Source organism: Molossus molossus, unplaced genomic scaffold (assembly GCF_014108415.1).
Source record: "Molossus molossus isolate mMolMol1 unplaced genomic scaffold, mMolMol1.p scaffold_m16_p_4, whole genome shotgun sequence".
NCBI lineage: Eukaryota > Metazoa > Chordata > Mammalia > Chiroptera > Molossidae > Molossus > Molossus molossus.
Window position 1 is genome coordinate 80,702,178 of NW_023425377.1, and position 24,444 is coordinate 80,726,621.

General features: G+C 50.2%; 2 protein-coding genes across 5 annotated transcripts; both read right to left on the reverse strand.

The window, feature by feature from the left end:
• Positions 1–210: 210 nt before the first annotated feature.
• Positions 211–24,347, reverse strand: SCAMP4 (secretory carrier membrane protein 4). Of its 3 annotated transcripts, none has more exons than XM_036241534.1 (7): positions 24,274–24,347; positions 18,212–18,259; positions 15,582–15,710; positions 15,103–15,259; positions 13,968–14,069; positions 3,270–3,387; positions 211–900 (listed from the first exon to the last, which is right to left on the reverse strand). In XM_036241534.1, exons 2-7 carry the CDS (start codon positions 18,216–18,218, stop codon positions 721–723), a joined length of 693 nt encoding a protein of 230 aa, XP_036097427.1. In that variant the 5' UTR covers positions 18,219–18,259; positions 24,274–24,347; the 3' UTR covers positions 211–720. The 3 variants fall into 3 exon arrangements, with proteins under 3 accessions (XP_036097427.1, XP_036097428.1, XP_036097429.1); XM_036241535.1 differs by lacking the exon at positions 24,274–24,347 and adding an exon at positions 24,216–24,252; XM_036241536.1 differs by lacking the exon at positions 24,274–24,347 and adding an exon at positions 24,014–24,033.
• ADAT3 (adenosine deaminase tRNA specific 3) lies at positions 18,666–24,313 on the reverse strand. 2 transcript variants are annotated; one of them, XM_036241533.1, is made up of 2 exons: positions 24,274–24,313; positions 18,666–20,779 (listed from the first exon to the last, which is right to left on the reverse strand). In XM_036241533.1, exon 2 carries the CDS (start codon positions 20,760–20,762, stop codon positions 19,695–19,697), a length of 1,068 nt encoding a protein of 355 aa, XP_036097426.1. In that variant the 5' UTR covers positions 20,763–20,779; positions 24,274–24,313; the 3' UTR covers positions 18,666–19,694. The 2 variants fall into 2 exon arrangements, with proteins under 2 accessions (XP_036097426.1, XP_036097424.1); XM_036241531.1 differs by lacking the exon at positions 24,274–24,313 and adding an exon at positions 23,875–23,975.
• Positions 24,348–24,444: the final 97 nt, after the last annotated feature.

A 24,444-nucleotide genomic window follows, 5' to 3' on the forward strand; every position in this document is an offset into this window, starting at 1 on the left:
AGAGACCCGGGTTTGGTTCCCGCTAAGGGCACATACCTCGGTTGCAGTTTGTCCCCGGCCCTGGTTGGGTCCTGTGGGTGGCAACCACTCGATGTGTCCCTTTCACGTTGATGTTTCTCTCTCTCTCCCTCCCACACTCTATCTGAACAAAAAATAGAAAAAATGTCCTTGGGTGAGGATAAAAAAAAAAAAAAAAAAAGGAACCTGGTGTTGAGAAGGCCTTCCTCTTCCTGGGTACTGGGTGAGGGTGATGGCCCTGACAGGGGTGAGGTGGATTTCAGAAGCCCTTCTTAGTGTCACCAGCTCTGGGAGAGAGGGCGGCCAGCCTGCTTCTGACTTCCTAAGGAGGCCCAAAGAAGTCAGCCCTCTCAGACCCCAAGGGGAGAGGGTGTGGCTGCTGCACTGGACATTACGTGACCAAAACTTTTCAGGAGCAAGAGGGGGTCCTTCTGCTGGCTGGTGGGGCCAGTAGTTTCTGGGCAGTACTTGCAAGGACCTCTGCTCTTGGATGTGAGATGGGCACAGTGCCAAAGAGCTGCTGGGGTCTGCGTCCCACCTGGGGAGCTCCTGGTGGCCACCAACCCCTGCTGTCGCCCTACCTGAGAGGGACAGGGGACAGATGCTTAGGGCCTCATCAGACCCAGCATGGCTGTAGGAGTGGATGGGAAGGAGGAGGAGGGCTGGAGGTGGCAGGCGAGTGGTAAGGCCAATCAGCTCCCTCTAAGGCCACTGGCTGCCACTGGCCGGATAGGTGGGCACAGTGGGGTACTCAGGCAGGCTGTTCCCTGAGAAGTTGTTGAACTGGGCCTCCCGAGACAGAGGGTTCCGCCAAGTGCCATTGCTCCACTCTGTCTGTGCCTTCTGGAAGCTTCCACCAGTTCCCCGGTAGATCCTGTGTACCTGCAGGGCAGAGGGTGGTAGCAGAGAACAGAGATCAGTACTTCTGTGAGTGGTGTGGAGGTTTCTCACATTTAAAGTGCTTTTCTCTTTCTTTATTGATTTTTAGAGAGAGAGGGGAAAGAAGAGGGAAAGAGGGATAGAAACATCGATGAGAGAGAACACTGATCGGCTGCCTCCTGCATGTCCCCCACTGGGGATTGGGCCCACAACCTGGGCATGTGCCCTGACCCGGAATTGAACTATAGATGACATTCAATCCACTGAGCCACACTGGCTGGGTAAAGTTATGATTTTCTTAAAGGAATTATAAAAGCCACAGAATGGTCTTTGTGGAAATGTTAGAAAATATTTAGAATCTACCCTGGCCAGTTTGGCTCCGTGGTTAGAACGTCAGCCTGTGCCCAGAGTCACAGGTTCAATTCCAGTCAAGGGCACGTACTTTGGTTGCAGTTCAGTCCCCAGCTCTGGTCGGGGTCGTGCAAGAGGCATCCAGTCGATGTGTTTCTTTCACATCAATGTTTCTCTCTCTCCCTCTTTCCTTCCCACTCTATCTGTAGATATATGGGAAAAAATATATGAGGATTAAAAAAAAAAGAAAATGTATAGAATCCAAGATCGTGAACTCAGAAGACCCAGCCCTGAGCCACAACCCCTGGTGCCTCTTGGTGCCAACCTCTGTTGCCCTGTGAAGCCCAGAGCACATCTCTCATGGAGAGAAGCTTGTCCTGTCACAGATTTGGGGCTTGTCTCTCCCTATGGACTGCCCCCACCTGACACCCAGTGCCTCAAGGATGGCTCTGGGTACTCATGGGCAGTACTTAGCATGGAAAACCCCACAAGAAACTTGTATGACAATCACTTAATGGCCTCCCAACCTGGGAGCGTCAGGCCCTAGACCCTGCAAATCACACAAAGCCATCCCTGGTGCTAGCAGTGATCTTCTCAGCAGAGACCCCTGGGGACAGACCACTGACTCCCCACCATTCAGAAAAGCTATGCCAACCCTGCCCCCCGGCTGCGCCTCTGGGAACACCTGGCTATACTATTTCTAGAAATCCTGGCAAATTCAATAACCAAGAAAATAGCACTTTGTTTAACATGAGGCTCTTGATTACTAGTGAAAGTGAACAGTTTTGTCGTTTGCATGGGAATGTACCTTTCTTCTTTTGTGCAACTGTCTTCCCAACAAATCTCCAAACCTGGGGTGGCCCTGGGGACCACAACAGAGGGAGTCATCTGTATCTTTGTTTTGGGGAAACTCACTCTGCTTTGAGCCCCTTAAACCCTTTCTCTCTCTTGTACCGTGCAGGTATTTTTCCTGGCTTGTATTTCTTGTTTTATGTTTGCTGCTAAGCAAAAGTTCCTGGTGGATGCATCCTCAGTTTCCCCGTGGATCTCACCCCGGAATCTTGCCAAGACTCATTTGTGGTATCTCTAAGTACATTCATAATTAGGGTTGATTTTTACCCTTCAGACTATCCATATAGCTAAAAAGATGTTGTGCCGCAAATGGGGGAGCCAAGCATTTTTTTTCCTCACTGACAGCCAAATGAACCAATTAAACAGCCCAGCCTTTAAGTGTGCTAGAACCATGTGGAAAGAAGGCTAGGAGGGACTCTAAACCCAGTTCTAAAAATCGTGGTAATCCTGCAGCCCAGCACATGGCCAGCCTTCCTGAGCAGCGTCCCTGTGCAAATAGCACAGATGGCCACCTCCAGGAGGGCTAAGGCGGACACACTGTCAACCTTGTCATCACCTGTCAACCTTCACATGGTTCCGGGACAAGCCTGGATAGGCCAATGCCTCCAGGACTACAGTGAAAATGTTTCTCATTGGAAGTTCCCACATACAGGAGCGGTGCAATCCAGGGGAGTTTTCCATAATGCTGCATACAGTTGATGTGAGCCACCAGCCCCATGCAGCCACTGAGCACATGGGATGAGCTGGGCACGATGGACACACAGAATATTAAGTTTTATTTCCTTTTACTTAATTTGAATTTAGCTATAAAGGGCAACACATAACCAGTGTGGACAGCTAGAGCAGCGTAACATGGACAATACTTTGGGACCTGTGTGTCCTGGGAGCACCCCCAAAGGAAGGTGTAGTCAACAGCAGTCCACACCATGCCATTTCCCTAAATCTTTCCTCCTTGGAAGGCCCCTGTGAGCAGGATAGGTGGGGTCTTGAGCTGAGCAGTTAAGGGTCCAGATTCTGAGAGGGACTTCCCTGCTGATGGAAATCACATCACTTCCCGGACACTGTCTCTTGCTCCTGAAAAGGGGATAAAACGAGTCCCCAGGGCTAGGAATGTCAGGTGACAGGATGCACTGGAAGAAGCTAGATGTCTCAGGACCCAGAGGACTTACCTTTATGATCACAATGGCCATCATAGCAGCTGACATTGTGAACAAGATGGCTGGAAACAGCATGATCACGGCAGCCCCGACACTGGTCTGGAAGAACCCAATCGCTGCCAGCCAACCACTACAAGGGTAAGAGAGAGCATGAGTGTCAGCACATCTGTCAGACAAAGGACGACCACCCTTGATCTGTAAAGAGCTCTCAAAAAGAAAAGGCAAACAACCTGCAGAGCAATGGGCAATTCTCCCAAGGCCTACTGAGGGGTCAATAAACACAAAATGATACTCAAACCCACCAAAAAAAAGTGTAAGTCAGAACAAATATCATTTTCCTGTCATCATATGGGCAAATGTGTATGAGGGAACGAAGACACGAATACCACTGTTAGTGGTATACACCCTTTCTAGAGAACAATGGGGCGTTATCCATAAAAAGACCTAGTTACCCCAACTATTCTATCTCTAGGAATTTATGCTACAGTTGTTTGGAATAATGAAAAGCTGTGATTACCCTACATGCCCACTGGCTAGGGACAAGAAGAATGTAAATTATGCTGTAGCCACATGACAGAATACTAAAGAGATGGTAAAAAATAAGAGGGAAAAAGGAAGCTGAACCCTGGCCGGTTTGGCTCAGCAGTTAGAGCGTCGGCCTGCGGTCCAGAGAGACCCAGGTTCGGTTCCCGCTAAGGGCATGTACCTCGATTGCAGTTTGTCCCCGGCCCTGGTTAGGTCATGTGGGTGGCAACCACTCGATGTGTCCCTTTCACGTCGATGTTTCTCTCTCTCTCTCCCCCTCCCACTCTATCTGAACAAAATATCGAAAAATGTCCTCGGGTGAGGATAAAAAAAAGGAAGCTGAAGCTCAGCAGCACAGCAAGGTCCTACAACACAAACACATCACTGGCCCTGCCGCAGTCCAGCTGCAGCAGGATCCGAAGGTGGTAAGGCGTTGGTGCTGGGAGACAGATGACTATACGACTTGGAGGAAGTGTGACACTGTTCCGATTTATTGCAAATTTCTATGTGCTTATATATTTTCTTTTTTGGCATAAATTTAACATTTGAGGTTAAAGAAGCAGGGAATTACATTCCATAGTACCAGAATGTTAGTTTCATTTTTTATCAGAATTAATTTATAACTTTTTGTGTTTATAGATACAAAGAAGGGAGTAACCTGTAAGGTGAGACAGAGTTTTCTATAGGCCCTTTGAGATTAATAGTTGACCTTTATTTAAAATCAAGTTCTGGGTTTTTAGATCAGCTAGTTTTTTATTTACCTCCCTAAATAACTCAGGACATTTCTTATAAAACCTATTCAATTGCAATGATTGAGATTTCTTTTGTTCCTATGTGTGTAAACACCAAGGGGGACCTTGGCATGTCAATCATTCCATGAAGGCAAGCTTGCGTAAGGAACATGTAGCCCATCTTTGTTAACTATTCTTATTCTATCTTCATTATATGCTCCTGTAAAGGGCAAGGGAGGGTCAGAAATCCTTTGTATACTTCTAGCCCCTCTAGGTGGGTACCATAGTTTTCCTTTTACCCAATTAGCTTTATAAGGAAACTCTTGAACAGTGGGTAGGGGTCGATACAATTTTCTTTTATTCTCTTGAAATACTCTATCTGGGGAGGAGGCACAGGAGTATAAGGTACCTCCATTAGTTCTACCTGTTATAATTCATCCATGAATTGTTTATTAGGGACTTTCGGGGAAAAATTTTTACCTAGTTGAATTAGTAAATTATTAAGAAAGTCTGGACATGCAGTGGTGACTGTTTCAGGGGAAGCTGGAGTTTCTTCAGAATTTAATTGAAGAGGCATGATTTCAGATACCATTTGTTACTCCCACGTTAGTCATATAGTAGAATAATAATTCCCAATATTATAATTCCCATAATACTGATTAATCCCACCCCCATGCTACGTCCTCTTCCTAGAAGATGCATTCCTTGAAGCTTTCTTCTCCATATCCAGACTTTGTCAGACAATATAGTTGGAAGAGGACGCAGCATGGCCCACATGAAGAAGAATGTCCATCTGTTTATCCATGCTTGCCTCTGGGAAGGAAAGGCAAGAAACACAGTATTTTGGCCCTGACCGGTTTGGCTCAGCAGTTAGAGCGTTGGCCTGCGGTCCAGAGAGACCCGGGTTCGGTTCCCGCTAAGGGCTCGTACCTCAGTTGCTGTTTGTCCCCAGCCCTGGTTGGTTGTGCAGGTGGCAGCCACTCGATGTGTCCCTTCACATCGATGTTTCTCTCTCTCTCTCTCCCTCCCGCTCTATCTGAACAAAAAATGACAAAAATGTCCTCAGGTGAGGATAAAAATTTTAAAAAAGATAGTATTTTTGAGAATATTTTTTCTTAACAAGTAGTGAAACCACATGGTTCAAAGTTCAGGAAACTTAAAAGAATATACAATAAACAGTCTCTCTTCTGCCAACCCTACTCCCTGGCCCAGAAGGCACCAATGTGACCTATCTACTATGTATCCTTCCACAGAATGTTTATGAAAATGTGCATGTGTGGGCATATGTATATTACAGGCATATGTAAACACAGTACCTGCTCCCAATCTGTGAATGAAGGGAGAACATTCTACACCCAACTACTTTGCAGTTGAAGGGTTGTGAGCAAACTGGGCAGCAGAGGGCTCAGGTGGGCACTGGGCAAAATGGACAGGCAGTCCTGGCCGGTTTGGCTCAGCGGTTAGATCATCGGCCTGTGGTCCGGAGAGACCCGGGTTCAGTTCCTGCTAAGGGCATGTACCTCGGTTGCAGTTTGTCCCCGGCCCTGGTTGGGTCGTGTGGGTGGCAGCCACTCGATGTGTCCCTTTCACGTCGATGTTTCTCTCTCTCTCTCTCTCTCTTCCTCCCACTTTATCTCAACAAAATGTTGAAAAATATCCTCGGGTGAGGATCAAAATGGACAGGCAGCTAAGGCTGGGCCAGGTAAGGCGGCTGGACACTGTCCTGTAGGGAGGAGGCAGCATCTTCAGGCCCTTGGGAGGGGAGGAGGCACTGTCTGCTGGAGATCTCCCATCAGATCTGGGGCCCTAGAACAAGAGATTGATTAAGTGGGGGGGCCCCAGTCTGAGGATCATGGTTTCTGAGGAGGGTGAACATACCCACAGGTGGGACTATAGAATGGAAAGCCTGATCTGAGGCACTGCCTTCCAGACTCACCAAGGAGTAAGCAGGCAACTGTCAGCTTCCCAAAGAACAAGCTCATTTGCGACCCAGAATGATGTCACTCAGAACAGCGGGTGATCTACAGGCCTCAATCAGCTACAAACAGACAAGGGAGTAAGCCTGCTACACCCCAACCATATCAAGAGAAGCCAAGACAGCAGCATGGGAAACAGGAGGACAGAGAGAAGCCTGGGCACAGAGGACAGGGACAGGGTAGAAACCAGGAGAGCCAGGAAGTTCGAGGTGCTCCCCAAGAGCCACTCAGCCAGGGGCTCAAGGGGCCAGAACCAGGGAGGGGGGACAGAACACGAGGAAGGACAGCAGGGGGATGCAGCCTTCAAAATCTGTGGGAGAATCTGGCAGCTCTTCAGAAGGTTAAAATTAAAATAGTTACTTTGTCACCTAGCAGTGCCATTCCTGGATATACCCTCAAAAGAAACAAAAACACATATCCACACAAAAATACACAGCCTGGCTGGTGTGGCTCAGTGGTTGAGCGTTGACCCAGGTACCAAGGGGTTGCCAGTTCAATTCCCGGTCAGGGCACATACCCAGGTTGTGGGCCCAATACCTAGTGGGGGGCACGCAGAAGGTGGCCAATCGATGTTCTCTCTCATTGATGTTTCTATCTCTCTCTCCCTAAAACAAAACAAAACAAAAACAGAAATTTCACAGTAGCCCTACTAACAATAACAAAAAAGTAAAAATAACCCAAGTGTCCATTGGCTGATGAACAGATAAACTGTGGTTCATCCACACACTGGAATATTACTCAGCCATGAAGAGGAGTGAAGTACTGACACAGGCTACAATGTAGATGAACCCTGAACACATGATGCTCAGAGAAGCCAGACACAAAAGGCCACATAGTGTGTGATCCCACTGATGTGAAATGTCCAGAACAAGCATAACTTCAAGGACAGAAAGTACATTAATGGCCTGGCCAGTATAGGTGTGGCTCAGTGGCTGAGCGTCAACTCATGCACCAAGAGGTCACCAGTTAGGTTCCCAATCAGGGCACATGCCCAGGTTATGGGCCAACTCCCCAGTGGAGGGCATGCAGGAAGTGGCCAATCAATGTTCTTTCTCATCGATATTTCTATCTTCTCTCCCTCTCCCTTCTTCTCTCTTTAAAACCAACAAAGAAAAAAACATTTTTTTAATCTTAAAAAAAAAAAGAAAATATATTAATGGTTATTAGGGGCTGAGAGAGAGAATGAGGGTGACTGCTGATGGGAACGGGGTTTCCTTTTAGGGGTGATGGATCATTCCTGAATTAGATAGAGGTAATGATTGTACAACCCTGTGAATGTACTAAAAACACTATTTTGTATACCTAAAGGGTGAATTTTTGGTCTATGGAATGTATCTCAATAAAACTGTTACTCTAAAAACCCCAACTGTGGGCCCGGCCGGTGTGGATCGGTGGTTGAGCATCGACCAATGCACCAAGAGGTTGCTGATTCGATTCCCGGTCAGGGCACATGCTGGAGATGCAGGCTCAATCCCCACTAGGGGGCGTACAGGAAGCAGCCAATCAATGTTGATACTTCTCTCTGTTGATGTTTCTCTCCCTCTCCCTACCTCTCTAAATAAAAAAACCAATAAAAACATAAAAAAAGAAAAACCCCTTGCCCTGGCCAGTTTGGCTCAGCGGTTAGAGCGTCGGCCTGCGGTCCAGAGAGACCCGGGTTCGGTTCCCGCTAAGGGCATGTACTTCGGTTGCAGTTTGTCCCCGGCCCTGGTTGGTTGTGCGGGTGGCAGCCACTTGATGTGTCCCTTTCACGTCGATGTTTCTCTCTCTCTCTCTTCCTCTCTCTCCCTCCCACTCTATCTGTACAAAAGATGGAAAAATGTCCTCGGGTGAGGATTAAAAAAAAAAAAAAAGAAAAACCCCAACTGTGGGACACTGCACAGGACAATGGAGCCCACAGATCAGGAGGAGCCAGAGAGACACCAACCCACAGAAACAGGCACAGCTCACCTGGGTATGATGTGAACACACTGCTTAAGCTACAAATAAATGGCACAAGAGCCCCACTGGAGCCTCAGTTAGTTGAGCATTGTCCAGTGCACTGAAGGGTGGCTGGATGGATTCCCAGTCATGACACATACCTGGGTTGTGGGTTTAATCCCCAGTCAGGGAGTGTAGAGAAGGCAAACGATCGATGTTTTTCTTTCATGTTGATGTTTCTCTCTCTCCCTTCCTTTCTCTAAGCATAACCTCAAAAGAGGTGTTTTTTTTTTTTTTTAAATCCTCACCCGAGAACATTTTTCCATTTATCTTTAGATAGAGTGTGAAGGAGAGAAAAGGAGAGGACCAGCCACCAGAATCCAGGTTTGGCTCAGCGGTTAGAGTGTGGGCCTGCGGTCCGGAGAGACCCAGGTTTGGTTCCCGCTAAGGGCATGTACTTAGGTTGCAGTTTGTCCCTGGCCCTGGTTGGGTCATGCGAGTGGCAACCACTTGATGTGTCCCTTTCATGTCAATGTTTCTCTCTCTCTCTCTCTCCCACTATATCTGAACAAAAAGTGGAAAAATGTCCTTGGTTGAGGATAAAAAAAGATTAACAAAAATAAAAATATTCAAGAAAAAGGGGGAGGAGGGTGCCAATGGGGTAAAAAAGGAGAAACATCTGTAACAAAAATATAAATAAATAAATAAATAAATAAATAAATATTGAAAGAAAAGGGAATTTCATGGATATCCTGCAGAAATGCAAATGGACTTTGCACTCTGGGTGGGAGCAAAGGTGTCATGGTGACAGGTGGATGGCAGTGCTCTGTCCTGTCTCTACACCTTCTGTAAACCTCAAAGTAACCAAGGTTTAAAGACTATTTAAAAAATTTTTATTTTTTATCCTCACTCGAGGACATTTTTCCATTTTTTGTTCAGATAGAGTGGGAGGGAGAGAGGAGGGGAGAGAGAGAGAGAGAGAAAAACATCGATATGAAAGGGACACATCGAGCGGCTGCCACCCGCACAACCAACCAGGGCCCGGGACAAACTGCAACCGAGGTACGCGCCCTTAGTGGGAACTGAACCCGGGTCTCTCTGGACCGCAGGCCGATACTCTAACTGCTGAGCCAAACTGGCCAGGGCTAAAGACTATTTGAAAAGGAACAGGAGCCCTGGCCGGTTTGGCTCAGCGATTGGAGCATCGGCCTGCAGACCAGAGAGTCCAGGGTTCAGTTCCCGCTGGGGGGCATGTACCAAAAAATAAAAATAAAAATAAATAAATAAATAAAAATAAAAAGGAACAGAGTGTTCACTTCGGTAGCCCACATACTAAAATTGGAACGACACAGAGAAGATTGGCATGGCCCCTAAAAACACAGGAACAGGAGCATTCTCCTTCCTGGGAGCATGCCTGCACCTTCCCCTTTTCCCTCTCCCTCCACTCAGGCCCATTACCATTACCTTCCTCACTCCCAAGCTCCAAGGGCCCTTCTGTCGTTTATTTCCTAAGCCCATTTCTTCTACAAATTACTTCTACCTCTGTGATTTTCCAAATAAATGTTCACTTCTAATTTGTGTCTTGGCTCTGAATTCTTTCCTAGCCAGAACTCAAGTACTGAGATCGCTGAAACCAGGTGTGACCCCAGCGGTCTAACTCCCCATGCCTTTATGCGGCCTCCAACATTATGGTGCCACAACTCAGGTCGTAACTTGGATTGTGACTCAGGTTGGGACTTGGATTGTGTGGCTGGATTCCAGAGTAGCTCACCCAAAAAAATAAAAATAAAAAGGAACAGGAGATCCTGGCTAGTGTGGCACAGTGATTAGAGTGTCAGCCCTTCCACCGAAGGGTCAAGGGTTCAATTGCTGGTCAGGGGCACTTGCCTGGGTTACGAGCTCAATCCCTGGCCCTGGTAGGGGCGCGAGTGGAAGGCAACCAACTGACATGTCTCTCTCACAGAGATGTTTCTCTCTCTCTCTCTTTCCCTTCCTCCCCTTCTCTCCCCTTCCACTCTCTAAAAACCAATGAAAAAAATATCCTCAGGTGAGGATTAACTAAAAAATAAACAAACAAGTTAAAGAGTAAATAAGTAAAAAGAAACAGGAAAACTGGGCAGGGTGGCCAGTACACCAAAAGGTTGTGGGTTTGATTCCCAGTCAAGGCACATACCTAGGTTGCAGGTTTGATCTCTGGTCAGGGCACGTAAGGGAGGCAACTGATTGATGTTTCTCTTTCACAGTGTTTCTCTCCCTATCTCTCTAAAAAAATTAATAATCATATCCTCATATAATTGTATGAACACTTCTGAGCACCTGAGAGTGTTAAGGAACAACTGTGGAAATCTTACGTGTGAGACAGCATTGTGGTCATATTTATATATATGTTCATATATTCTTAGTGTCCCTCTCTTTTATAGATTCACAGGAATGCATTTGCAGAGAAGATCACAGAGTGTGTAGGGAGTGACAGGTCCATATGACATAGGACCGGCTGGAGTGGGTGACTGTGACAGGGGCACTCCTGAGAGTATCCCCTCTGCTTGGGGATGAGCTGAAAGTTTCTCCAGGAAACTGTCCCTACTGGTCCTTGCTCTCACCATACCAGAAAGTCCCCATGGGAGCCTGAAGTCTACATGTCCCCAGGTGGTGAGCTTGGGGGCTGCCAGCCACCAGAATCCAGGAGGATGGGGAGAGTCTCTGGGAAAGGGACTACAGGTTTCTGGAGCTGCAGCACCCTGGGGTCCCAGCTCCAGGCCCAGAGGAGACCAAGGGACCAAGCACAATGTCCTTCATGTCCCTCTGCAGAGTCCAGAGGTCTGAGTACAGGAATACTGGAAGCCAAGAGGGGCTGCTGGCCATACACTCAAAGGAAGTGACAGGGCCTCAGGTATCATCTCCCACCACCCCTGCCTGTCCTGGGTCTCAGTGTCCTCTTCTACAGAATGAGGGTAATGACATCCCTTTAGGAGAAGCAGATGAGTCAACACACAGAGGTGCTCAGACCCTGTCTGAACAAGCACCCATTATCATTAGTACCTTTCTCCTCTCAATCTCGCAGAAGAGGAAAACACTTTCACAGTCCCTTCCCCGAGGTCCCCAGTTGTTTGGCACCCCTCCCTCTGTCCTGTTCAGCCCTGGGGAAAAAAGATACCTGTGTATGCTCACAGTAGAAACCAGGATGGTGGGGGACATTTGGGAACTGAACTCTGGGGGCTCCTACCACCCTCCCTGACTCCTGGCCCTAAAATACCTGTGCAAACACATGGTTCACGCTGAGCACCTGCTTTCCCCCTGGAGTCTAGGATCTTGTACCTGCCAGGCAGAGAGGGGTCCACATGACCAACCCCATGAGAACTCTTGGTACCGCACCTTCTGCACTGTCACGTTTGTTTTGGGGGAATGAAGTGCATTCTGTGGGACCCTACCGGGAGAAAACTCTGGAAGTCTGTGCCTGATCCCCCCTTGACTTGCCCCACACACATTTTCCCTCAGTTCATTTTGCTGTCCTGTATCTGTATAAACCACAGCCAAGAGAACAACTGTCTGCAGAGTCTGAGGTCCTCCCTTCGAATCACCGCTCCTGGGAGATCCCGGGACAGCACCTTACCAGCCCTCCAGACCTAGATATGGGAGGGCATCAACCATGAAGAAACCCAGTATTCAGGGTCCACAAAGAGCAGGAAGGAGCAACAACAGGAAGATGTAGGGACATGCATTCTGGAAATTATCTCAGATGAAAAGCAGATGACTTCAAGACTCTATAGAGGAGGGCAGAGACACAGTAGGAAATGGCCTATAAAGAAGAACCTGAGCCCTGGCCGGTTTGGCTCAGCAGTTAGAGCGTCGGCCTGTGGTCCAGAGAGACCCGGGTTTGGTTCCCGCTAAGGGCATGTACCTCGGTTGCAGTTTGTCCCGGCCTTGGTTAGGTCATGCGGGAGGCAGCCACTTGATGTGTCTCTTTCACATCAATATTTCTCTCTCTCTCTCTCTCTCTGTCCTTCTCACTCTATCTGAACAAAAAATGGAAAAATGTCCTCGGGTGAGGATTAAAAAACAACAACAACAACAATAAAAAAGAACCTGAGCCCTGGCCGGTTTGGCTCAGCGGTTAGAGCGTTGGCCTGCGGTCCGGAGAGACCCGGGTTCGGTTCCCGCTAAGGGCATGTACCTTGGTTGCAGTTTGTCCCCGGCCCTGGTTGGTTGTGCGGGTGGCAGCCACTCGATGTGTCCCTTCACATCGATGTTTCTCTCTCTCTCCCTCCTACTCTATCTGAACAAAAAACATCCTTGGGTGAGGATAAAAAAAAAAAAAAAAAAAAAGGAAAAAAAAAGAACCTGAGAGGAGAGGGCTAAAGCGGCTGTGGAAACCCACACAAGCCTTGAGGAACAAACGAGACTGCATGACTTCTCACTGCTGAGGAGGATGGGCCACAGTGCTCTCCTGGTGTACACAGGGAAGTGACAGGGAGGAAAAGCATGGAAATGATGGCAACAAGGCACCCTAAAACAAGACCCAGAAAAAGTGGAGCAAGAGAAGTTGAGGATGTTACACAGAAAATGTCCCTGAATCAGGAGCTGTAACTGCAGACAGGATGAGCTTCTGATGTTCGGAGAACAATCAACCAAGAGACTAACCACATCAGGACACTCCTAGGCAGTGTGCGTGTTAAGACGGCCACCCCAAATGCCTCCTATCCAACACTGGATGCCAAAGATATCACCTGTGGTCTGTAACAGCCCTGATGGTGCCCATGTCCTGGTCCCGGGAACTGTCGACATGACACCTCATGTGGTAAAGGAATTTTGCAAGTAGGATTAAGTTAAGTCCCTGAAATGGGGATGCCCCTGGATTACCCAGGGGCTGTGTCATCACAGGGTCCTCAAAAAAGGGAGGCAGAAAGGACAGTCAGAGATAAAAGAGGCTGCACTGCTGGCTGCAAAGATGGAAGAAGGGCCACAAGCCAGGGATTTGGAGCCTCTACAAGCTGCAAAAAGCAGGAAATGATTCTCCCCCGGAGCCTCTGAAAGGACCAGACTGCTCACACTTGAGTTTGGCCCCATGAGACCCATGTTGGACTCCCCATAACTGAAAATGAGAAGTTTTTTTATTTTAAGTCACCAAGTTAGAAGTAATTTGTTACAGCAGCCATGGAAATGTTGTATGATACCCTAAAATCAAGCAGAGACAGGACCTCTCTAGATGGTGGGGGTGACAGGTTGCTGTTCTCCAAACTCTCCCTCCTAGGACACACTGCTGGCCCACACCTACTGGTTTCTCCCCTGTGGCCAACGTGGCTGGCGACCAAGCACTTGCAGCATTGCATGGGCGGAGCCTCCACACACAGGCGCTGGGTACCAGAGTGGAACAAACACCCCACCCCACAACCCAGCACCTCCTTGAAGCATTTGTAAGAGCAGAAAACAAATGTTTGTTCTCCATCAGCTGTCAGAAGTTGGGGTCTATGTTATAGTCTCAGCCTGCCCTGAATGACACACGCGTTCACTCACATGTACGTAGTTAACATGCATCACAGCAGCCATATTCACTGACTTACCAGGCACCCCATCCTGAGAAACCGACAGCCTGGATGATGGTCAGGACAAACTGGGCTCCGAAGATAAAGAAAAACGCCATGAAATTGAAGGAACTGTCGGCCCTGAAGAGTGAGAGGAATGACCATTAGGCTGCCCCAGCCTCTCAGTGACTACGACCCAGAGGAAGACATGAGGCAGGGACAGCAACAGGACTGTTCTCCCCTTTTCAGGTATGACAAATGCATCTACCTGTATGAATTACTGCACACATACTCACACCAGGCTCTGACCATGAGGGACCTAAACACAGCCCCTCTGAGAAGATGCCGTACTGATGGTTTCCCTACTGGAAAGAAGTCTAAGACTTTCTCCTGCCTCCTAAAGATGGGATTTAGGGACCATCTAGGGGCAAATATGGCACACACCCAAGTAGCAGGGGGCTGGCTGAGGGCAAATGTTCACAGCAACAGGATTCATAACAGCCAAAAGTGGATACAACCCAAGTGTCCATCAGCTGGTAAATGGATAAATACAATGTGGTCCATGCACACACTGAAATATTACTCAGCCATGAAAAGGAGAGAAGCACTGACACTCTTTACAATGTGGAAGGAACTTGAACACATGATGTTCAGTGAGAGAAGCCAGACACAAAAGGCCACACAGTGTGTGAGTCCATTTACATGAAATGTTCAGAACAGGTAAATCCATCAACACAAGAAGTAGATTCACATGATGGGTGCCAGGGGCTGGGGGTGACTGCTAAGGGAGATGGAGCTTCTTCTGGAGTAGTGAGAATGTTCTGATGGGTATACAACATTGTAAAGACTCTAGAAACACTCAAATGTTAGGTAAGTGAGTTGTGTGGAATGTGAAGTATAACTCAATAGAGTTATTAAAAGACACAACAACAAGCATCTGTGGGTTGTAGTGTGAACCTGATATAAGCTGTCATCCAAATTGGACAAGAGAGAGGGAGGATTACTAAGACCTGGGCTAGGGTGACAGGTCAGAGCAGGCACAGGTCCTGAGCACCGGAATCGGCACTGAGATGTGCACACATGGTTGGGGGGCATTCTGGCTACTCAGGTTTGAGCCCACTGCCAGCACAGACACCCCGAGGCCCCACAAGGGTACAGCCAGGCCCCCACTTACCGGAAGGCCTTATAAGCAGGCCGGAACCAGCACACGTAGCTACAGGGGGAGAAGAGCAGCAGCCAGAGCAGGGCCAAGCCAAAGTTGGCTCCTGAGCCACCACCGATCCACCAGGCCAGGCAGGCGATGAGGTTGACCCCCAGTGTGGCGCAGTAGACTGGACAGAGGAGACAAGGAGGCTTGAGCTGGGGTTTGAGAATTAGGGCACGAGCACCAGGATACCTGCGTCCCACTGCACAGGGACCACGGGCCAGAGAAGACTCAGGGGGACAGAGGTTCCCACCCAGCGGCCCCATCTGCTCCATCCACCACACCATGCTGCCTCTGGGAAAGAACTTTATCAGAAAGGAGATTTATTACAAAACCTCAGACTTTCCCAGCCTGAGGACGGGGCAGATTCATGACCTGGGTCTGGCCTGGGTCTCTGCAGTGCTGTAGGGAGGCCCCCACCCCACCCCCCACCCCACCCCACTGCTCACACAGCCACAGCCGGTAGATCCTCTTCACTAGGACCTGATGCTCAATGGGGATCTCGTCAGAGAAGTTCTGGTAGAAACAAGGCTTCAGAGGAATGAACTTGGGCAGCGGCGGGAAGTTGTTCTCCTTTTCTATGGGGACAGAGTACCATGGGACTAAGCCATGCTGGGGGCAGCAAAGCAAAAGCCCCAAAGATGTCCCCGTCCTTGTCCTGGGATCTGTAGACATGTTGCCTCACACAGCAGAGGAACTTTGCAGATGGATGAAGTCAAAGTCCCTAGAATGGGGATGACCCTGGATTCCCAGGGCGACTAGTGTCTTTACAGGGTCCTCTTAAGAGGGAGGAAAGAGGGCCAGAGTCAGAGGTGGAAGAGGATGCACTGTGAAGATGGAGGAAGGTCCACGAGCCAGGGATGCAGTGCCTCTAGAAACTGTAAAAGGCTGGAAACGGTTCTCCCTAGAGCCTTGGGAAGGATCAGTCCTGCCAACACCTAGGTTTAGCCCTGTGAGGCTGTGTTGAACTCCTGATAAATCCTGTTTAAGTCACATTTGTGGTGACTTCTTAGAGCCATCATAGGAAACTCACAGACTCATAGCCAAAACCCAGATGCTATTAACACTTGTCTCCAGGGAAGGTTCTGGCACTTGGAATTTGTGAGCATCGTATAACAATGGCACAATGGGGATTTAAAACAACAGAATTTTCCTCTTACAATATGGAGGCCAGAGATCTGACATCAAGGTGTTCCAGGGCCAATCCCTCCCAAGGCTCCAGGGGAGGGTTCTTCCTGCCTCTTCCAGACTCTGGAGGCTCTAGGTGTCCTTGGCTTGTGGCCACATCATCCCAGTGTCTGCCTCCATAGTCACATGGCCTCTTACTGTGTGTTGGTGTCCAAATTTCCCTTTTCTTATAAGGACACTTGTCATTGCATTAGGATCACCTTACTCCAGTGTGACCCCATTTTAACTAATACACCTGCAAAGACCCTATTTCCAAATGAGGTTGGTTCCATTCCCAGCTACTGGGGATCAGGAATTGAACATTCTTTTTGGAGACATGATTTGACCAACAGCAGGGTAACATCAGTGCTTCCCTGTTTTCTCTTATCCCCACCACCTCAGGGCTTGCTTCCAGTGTACATGGCACGGTAACAAAGAATAACACACATGGAGCCCTGTCCTCAGGTTTCATCCCAATAGGGGGCGCCCAACAATCACTGTGACAGATGAGTAACTATGTGGAGTGCTGAGTGCTGTAAAGAGGAACCAGGAGAGAAAGTGGAGGCCAGGGACAGTGCTAGGGGTGTCAGTTAGCTGTGACTTAAAAGCAGGATCAAGGTAGGCCTCACTAAAGGGTGGCATTTGAACAAAGACTCAAGGTGAAGAAGGGAGCCCAGCAGATTCTGGGAGAGGATGCTGTCAGTGAAAAGGCCCTGGGGTGAGGTCCTACCTATCTTGGAGCAGCAAGAGCAGGGTCTGGAGAAAGGAGGAGGTGGGGGCAGCCACATTGTGTTGACCACTGAAAAAGCCTCAGGCATTTACCAAGTAACACAGGAAGCCAGGAGTGTCCCGAGCTTGTCCACTGGAAGTCACTGGGAGACCATGAAAGGCAGGGCTTCCGGCCTCTCCACCTTCCCATGAGGCAGCCTGGAGGGATCTCCCCCGCATGGACACAGCCTGCTATGTGCTGCTGCTGGTCACAAACCACACTCATAGTGCCCAACAAGGCCCTGTGGCCATGCACACAAGGCCCCTACAACAGTCCCCACCCAGTCACCTATCCCGGAGTCCTGTTCCCTCAGCACCCCTCTCCTTGCCTGATGTCCAACCACCACAGCAAGAACAAGGTGTTTCCAACAGTTAGTCCCACCAGCACCCGCTATGACAGGAAAGAGGTTGAAAACCACCAGCTGAATTTCAAGGTCCCTTGAAACCTTGTTTTCTTGGCAAAACATTCTGTGCTGTCTTGGGTTCAAATCCCAACTCTGCCACCAGGGTGACTATGGAATAACCAACTTCACTTGTACACTCTGCCATTTCCAAGCAGGATAAGGCAGGCACCACTGCAGCCTTCATAAGGAAATGCCTTAGGTGTATAGGCATGAACCAAGGTGACCAAACCTCATTGTCTACCTGTGGTGTCAACAATAAAGCAAGCCCCAGGCGGAAGATCTGGCTGGGCCAAACATCAGCTGACAACTCATGTGGAAACTGAGCACCATAAAAATAAAGTTAAAAAAAAAAAAAGCCCTGGCCAGCCAGTGTGGCTGACTGGATTGAGCGTTGTCCCATGCACTGAGAGGTCCTGGTTCAATTCCCAGTCAGGGCACATGCCCAGGTTGCAGGCTCAATCCCTAGTAGGGGGCATGCTGGAGGCAGCTAGCTGATCAGTGTTTCTCATTAATGTTTCTATCTCTCTTTTCCTCTCCCTTCCTCTCTAAAATCAATAAAAACATATTTAAAAAAAGAAAGAAAGAAACTGAGCACCTCCAGTATCACGAGGCAACTCCAATAGCCAATGTGAGAGGAATGTGAGGTAGATACTTGCAGAGGTCGCAATAGGTCTGGCCACCTAGGGAAACTTCTCAGAGGAACAGAGACACAAACCCCAGGGCCCCCAGGAAAGACTCACCTGACATTTCCAATGTGATGACCCGGAGAGGCTGAAGCCTGCAGCCACCTGGAGGGGAAACAGCAACAGTCAGGGGGTCTCCATGGCTGCCAGCTGACCCTGACACCAGCTGCAGGACTAAGCTCCAGACTATCCACAGGGGTATCTGGGCTCTTGCCCAAAAGACCACTTTAAACATGTGACCCCAGTCATCACCTCACCTCAGAACCCCTTGAGCAGTATCTGCAATGGTGGGAGGGGAAGGGTCAGGCTGCAGCCTTGGGCCATCCATAGGCCAGCTTGGAGTCAGGACATTCCTGGGATCCCAGTGACCACCCCTACTGCCCTCCTGCCACATCATCCTCTCCCACCCTTTATCCACAGATAGCTCATGAGCGCCTAATTATGGCTGCGGTGCCCAACCTCCAAATCAAGACTGGGCTCACACAACCTCTCTAGTCTTTAGTTTTCACCTCTATGAGCCTCGCAAGGCCAAGGACCCCACTGCAACTCACGTGAAGCTCCAAGGAACCCTTGGCACCAAAGGGGGCCAGGAGCCATGCTTTAGGCTCTGCACTGGGAACGTCTTCCTCACCTACAGTCCAGGCTAGAAGGTTCCAGTGATGGTGAGTTCCATGGAGCCCACCCTTCTGCTTATCGATGTCCCCAATGAGACCCTCTGTCCTGCCCTGGCTGGCTCTCCCTGCAGGCCTGGCAGGCTCATGCCCCACCAATGTCTGTCTGTCCAGTGCACTGGCTGTCAGGTAGAGCCCCACCTGCCCTGCCCCCACAGGCTGGAGCATCCCCAGGGACATAAGGGTCAGCTTGGGACAGGGATGTCCTGAAGTCCCTACAGTGCCTTTGTGGTCAGACAGTGCATGGTTGCTGGATGGACAAACAGCCTACTCCAAGTCCCACACAAACAAGTTGGTTCTAGTGCTGAATGCTATGTGGCATCAGCCTTTGGAGACCCCTCTGGCCACCTGAGAAAGAGCAGAAAAGGGATAGTCCCAAAGGAGCCTTTGATCAGCTGAGTCCAGACACACCCTAGCCAGCCATACACATTTGATTCAGAAGCTCCCCTCCTGCTGTATACACCCAGGCCCTCAATGGAAGCAGCCCCACAATTGTCAACAGACACCAACCTGGTTTGAGGGTTGTGTTTATTTTCACAGGTCAGACTTGAGATACAGGGGACACAATCCCAGTGGACCAGTGGGCTCAGGGTAAAGGCAGTTGAAGGAGGGAGGCCTGAGTGCCCAGTAACAAGGCCCAGCTGGGCCCCCATTAAGCTCCAGCCCAGGAAAAATCTTGCAGAAATGCAGCCCACACACCAGTGGGAAAGGTATGGGCACGGGTTCCAGGGCTGGCAGGTGTGTCCCTGAAATCCACAGATAGGATCGCAGCCCCTGGACAACAATGAGGGAGCCAGGGCGTAAGTGGATCTGAGAGGAGGCTGAGGCTGGCAGAACAAAGGACAGTCTGGAGCCAGCAAGCATAGCATCTATGTGTCGGGGTCCAACTGGCGGCACTGGGCTTCTAGCACGCCATGGAACACCTGGAAACGGTGATTGAGGTCAGGCCGAGCATGGATGCGGAAGCGGGTGCCCAGGGCACCATCAGGAGAGGGTGCCCCATAAAAGACACGCTGTACACGGGAGTGCACCATGGCCATGGCACACATGGCACAGGGCTCACGGGTAATGTAGAGGTCGTAACCAGTACACACATAGGGGAGGCCGTCTTCGTCCATGTCCATGTCCTCATTCAGTGTACGCACAGAGACGGCCTGGATGCCCTGGTGGGTCGAGGCTGGGGCGAAGGAGCAGGCAGGGTGGGGCCTGAAGTCATAGGTGCCTTGACCCTGGCCTTGGGCCACCAAGTCAATGCACACCATGGTGGCATGCAACAGGGGGTTGGCTGAGCTACTGCAGTCATGGCCCATGGCAAGCACCTGGCCTGAGGCCGGGTCCACCACCACAGCCCCCACAGCCCTCAGGCCCCCGGTGGCTGCCTGTTGCGCCATCCATACAGCCCGCTCCATGTGGCCCTGCATCTCGACCTGCTCCTGTGCTGAGAAAAGCCGCCCAGCCAGGGCACGGGTCACATGCTTGTCTTCGTGGAAGGATGTGGGCCAGTGGGCACGTGCTTCCTCAAACTGGCCCCTGGTCAGGGGCGGCCAGGCAGGCACAGGCACCAGGAAGGGCTGCCCCAGGCCTCGGGGATCCACTGCTGGCTGTGGAAGGAGCTCAGCCAGTGATCGCTTGCCTGCAGCTGGCTCTGCCAGGCATAGCAGTATCTCCAACAAGTGTGGACGGCTGGCATCACGGCTTGGCCGAACCCTTTTAAGGTGAGTTTGGTCAGGCAATGGGTGGACAGCTGACACCTCCTTGAGGAGACGTGAGGTCTGGCGCTTGTCAAGGATGGGCGCTGCATAGGCCAGCACCAGCTCCACGTCCCTAGACTGCTGCTCCGACAGAACAGGAAGGGCTTGCCACAGCGTGGGCTCTCGATTTGGTCTCGGGGCCTTCTCATCCTCACACTGCTGCTCCATGCCACCCAGGGGGTCCATCCTTGGCAGGACTCTGACTGTGGGAGACAGAGATCGGAGCACAGCATCATCTGTCAGCCACAGGAGGCCCGGATGAGCCGAGGAGTCCATCCTAGGAGTGTGCCGAATCTGAGGGCTCATCCAAGAGCTCCAGCCCAAGTAAAATGCATCACCGGTCATGCTCTCACTCAGGTCCCACCAACTCCTGGTTTGCAGAGTTTAAACCGCCATTGACTTTTTTTTTTCCTTTTTCTTTTTTAATAGTTTTTTATTGATTTTTAGAGAAAGAGGAAGGGAGACAGAAAGAGAGAGACAGAAACATTGAAGTGAGAGAGACACATCAATCAGCCAGGAATCAAATCAGCAACTCATATACTTGCCCTTGACCAGGAATCGAACCCATGACCCTTTAGTCCAGGGGCTGACAAGAAAGTGTTGAAATCATTTTATAACTGTGGGCTTTTACTACTCATGAAGTGCCCCATGCTTGCTCCTAAGCCCCATGTGCCCCCATTTATTTATTGGCCAGGTCCTTCAGAGGGCACATGAGGTCCTTGCCCACCACAATGTGTCCTAGGCTCACAATACAAGTTTAACAAACATACTGAATCAGGGTGCCAATGGCAACCATGAGAAGTGGAACACGTGAAGGGTACCCTTCATGTGCCCACAATGCCTGTGCTGGGCAGGGCCCACAGGAGAGTCCACAACATTGACTCTGAATCTGCTCCCGGAACACACCATGCCTAGGACCCCATGCCTCACACAACCTGCCCAGACCACAAAAGCTTCACTGTCTGTAGGGCAAAAGACAGATACAGTCTTGTTTGTCCCTCTAAAACTGCAGTCTCTGTCTGACCAAAACAAAACAAGCAACAAATAATGGAGGTTGCCTGTGGGATGTCTGGCTGGGCTCTAGGGAGGATGAATAAATATCACAGATGTCACCATTTGACCCAGCAACTCCCCTCCACTCTTAGGTATTTGCCCAGAAAAAGTGAACACCCACACCCACACAGAAACCTGTACATGCATGTTCACAGCAGCAGGATTCACAACAGCCAAAAGGTGAAAGCAACCAGTGACCATCAACAGACAATGGACAAACACAATGTGGTCCACATATACACTGGAATATTATGCAGCCATGAAAAGAAACGAGACACTGACACTCAACAGAATGACACTGAACACATGATGCTCAGTGAGAGAAATCAGACACAAAAGGCTACACAGTGTAAGATTCCATTTCTGTGAAATGTTCAGAACAAGCAAATCCAGAGAGACAGAAAGTGGATTAGTGGTTATCAGGAACTGAGGAAAGAGGCCGGTGAGGGTGACTGCTAATGGGGACAGGTTTCTTTTTGGGGTGATGGAATGTTCTGGATGACATTTTCACAACACTGACTGTACTAAAAACTGCTAACACATATGCGCCAAATGAGTGAACTGCACAGTATATAAACTGTATCTCAGTAAAGCTACTATGAAAGAAAATGGGGAGGGGAAAGGATATCTGGTAGTAACTAGGTCAGCAGACCCCAAACAAGGCCCAGCACCTCAGATGACAGTTACCTTTATGTAATACCATGTGTCCTCATATTTCCGTGAATGGGCTCCCCTACTCCTCCCAACAACCTGGGAGGAAGAATCTGGGACTTTCCCCTTTCCACAGGACAAGACCAGGCTCCCTGAGTGGAGGATCTTGACCAGGGCATATGGCTGGTGCTCACCAGCTTACCAACTCTGCCTTCTTAGTCCCTCTGCAAGACAGGGGTCCTGAGCCCACTCTACAGATGAGAAACAGGTTTTGCAGAGGGTGATCTACCCAAGTCCCCTACCCCAAAAGACCAACAGGGAGCACCAGTCCACCTGCAAACAGAACCTGCACAAACATTTTTGCTTAAACACATCTGGGATCTGCCCCCTCGACCTTCTCCTCTGAGCTCTCCAAGGTCCTGCTCAGCTTGGTCCCTTCTCTGGGTATATCCATCTCCTCTGCCTGCAGCTATAGTTGCCTCATAAAAACGCCTGTGCGCTGGTCTCCAGGGGTAGGCCACAGCCTCTTCAGACAACCTGGTCACATTTATAGTGGTGGTGGTGCCTCTGCCCTGAGTGCCAACTGTCCAGGGCGAGAGAGGCTCAACTACACTGGCAGCCCCTGGAGGTCTGGTAGACCAGGGAGATGGACCCCTATCTGCAAGTCCCCTCAGCAGCTTAAGACCACCTGTTCCCCCAAGGCACCAAACTGGCAAACAGGTGTGTGCTGGAATTCCTGGGGACACTGGGCAGCAGCATGCTGGGAGAGGGGAGGGCAACAAGAGTGGACTCTGACTCTGGGAGGGACATGAGAAATGGTGCTTATTCAGTGAGCTGAGTCAGGTTCTGCAAGCAAAAATATAAATCTCAGGTAGAAGGCCTAACTTATCCTTGGATTAGGAAGGCCAGAGCCTGCACCTGGCAGTGTCCTGGCTAGGTTGCCTGACTGACCCCCATTGAAGCTTTCCCCTCTGTGAAATGGGAATCCATCACCAACCACCATGCAGGGTGGTAGGGGCCAAAAGTGAGTGAAGCCAAGAACTGTCCTGGGTTGGTAAACAACCCCACAGTCCCTCTGGGGCCCAGTCCCCGTCTGCCGCAGCAGGAGGGCTCTTCAGAGGCAGTGACCCACAGAAGGGCCTGGAAGGCAGGCAAAGAGTAGGGAGACCTAAACAGAAGGAGCAACCAGTGCCAGAGCCTCAGAGGCACCCACAATTTCTAATGCAGTTTCTAGGACCTGGCCCCACAAAGGGGAGGGGGCCACAATCTGCATTTCTAACAAGCGGTCACCACATAACACATAACACACCCCGTTAAATTCGAATTGTAGATGAGTGGAGAATTTTTGAGTAAAAGTGTGTCCCCTGCGATCTTTAGGACATATTTATACTAAAAATATATATATTATTCGTTGTTTGTGGAATTAGAATTTAACGGGGGGTTGGGGGGCTGAGTGTTTATTTGCTAGATTGTTAGACCTGGCACCCTACACGTGGGCCTTCTGTGCATGAAAGTTCGAGAACCTTGGGCTCATGAGGTGTGGGACAGACCCCTTATCCCGGGATCCGGATAAGAAAAGGCCTTGAAAACTCACACTTTCCATAAGTATCAACAAGGATCATCAATGTTTAGGCCTAATAGAAAAATTGCGACCCTCCCATAAAGCTCGCGGAAGCTGGTCCCGATGACCCGAAGGTAGGGTGCACCGGCAAAGATGGACGCACGGGGTTTACCTGCCACGCTTCAGGGGCTTACGCACGCGCAGAAAGGCGGTGGGCCCAAGGAGCCGAGTCCCGAGGCGCAGCCGCGCCGCGCGCACGCGCGTACTCACTGCTGTCCGGCCCGCCCGAGACGCCGGGAAATGCGGATCGGCTGCCCCCTCGCCCTAGCGCGGCCGGCGTCCCCCAAAGCCAAGACCCCCGCGGCCGTCCTCACCCGCCCTCCGCGGGAGCCTAGGGCAGGAGAGAACAAGATCCCGAGGACGCGCGCTTACCTAATGAGACAGGCGCGAGCGCTGCACTTCCCCAAGCGTTAGCAACCGACCTGCCCTCTCCGCCTCCGCTTGGCACCGCGGGGCACGACGGGAGCGTAGTTCCAGGGTCGGGATTGGCGCCTGGGGGAGGCGGCGCCGGGACTACAATCCCCACAGGGCCGCCCGCCGCCT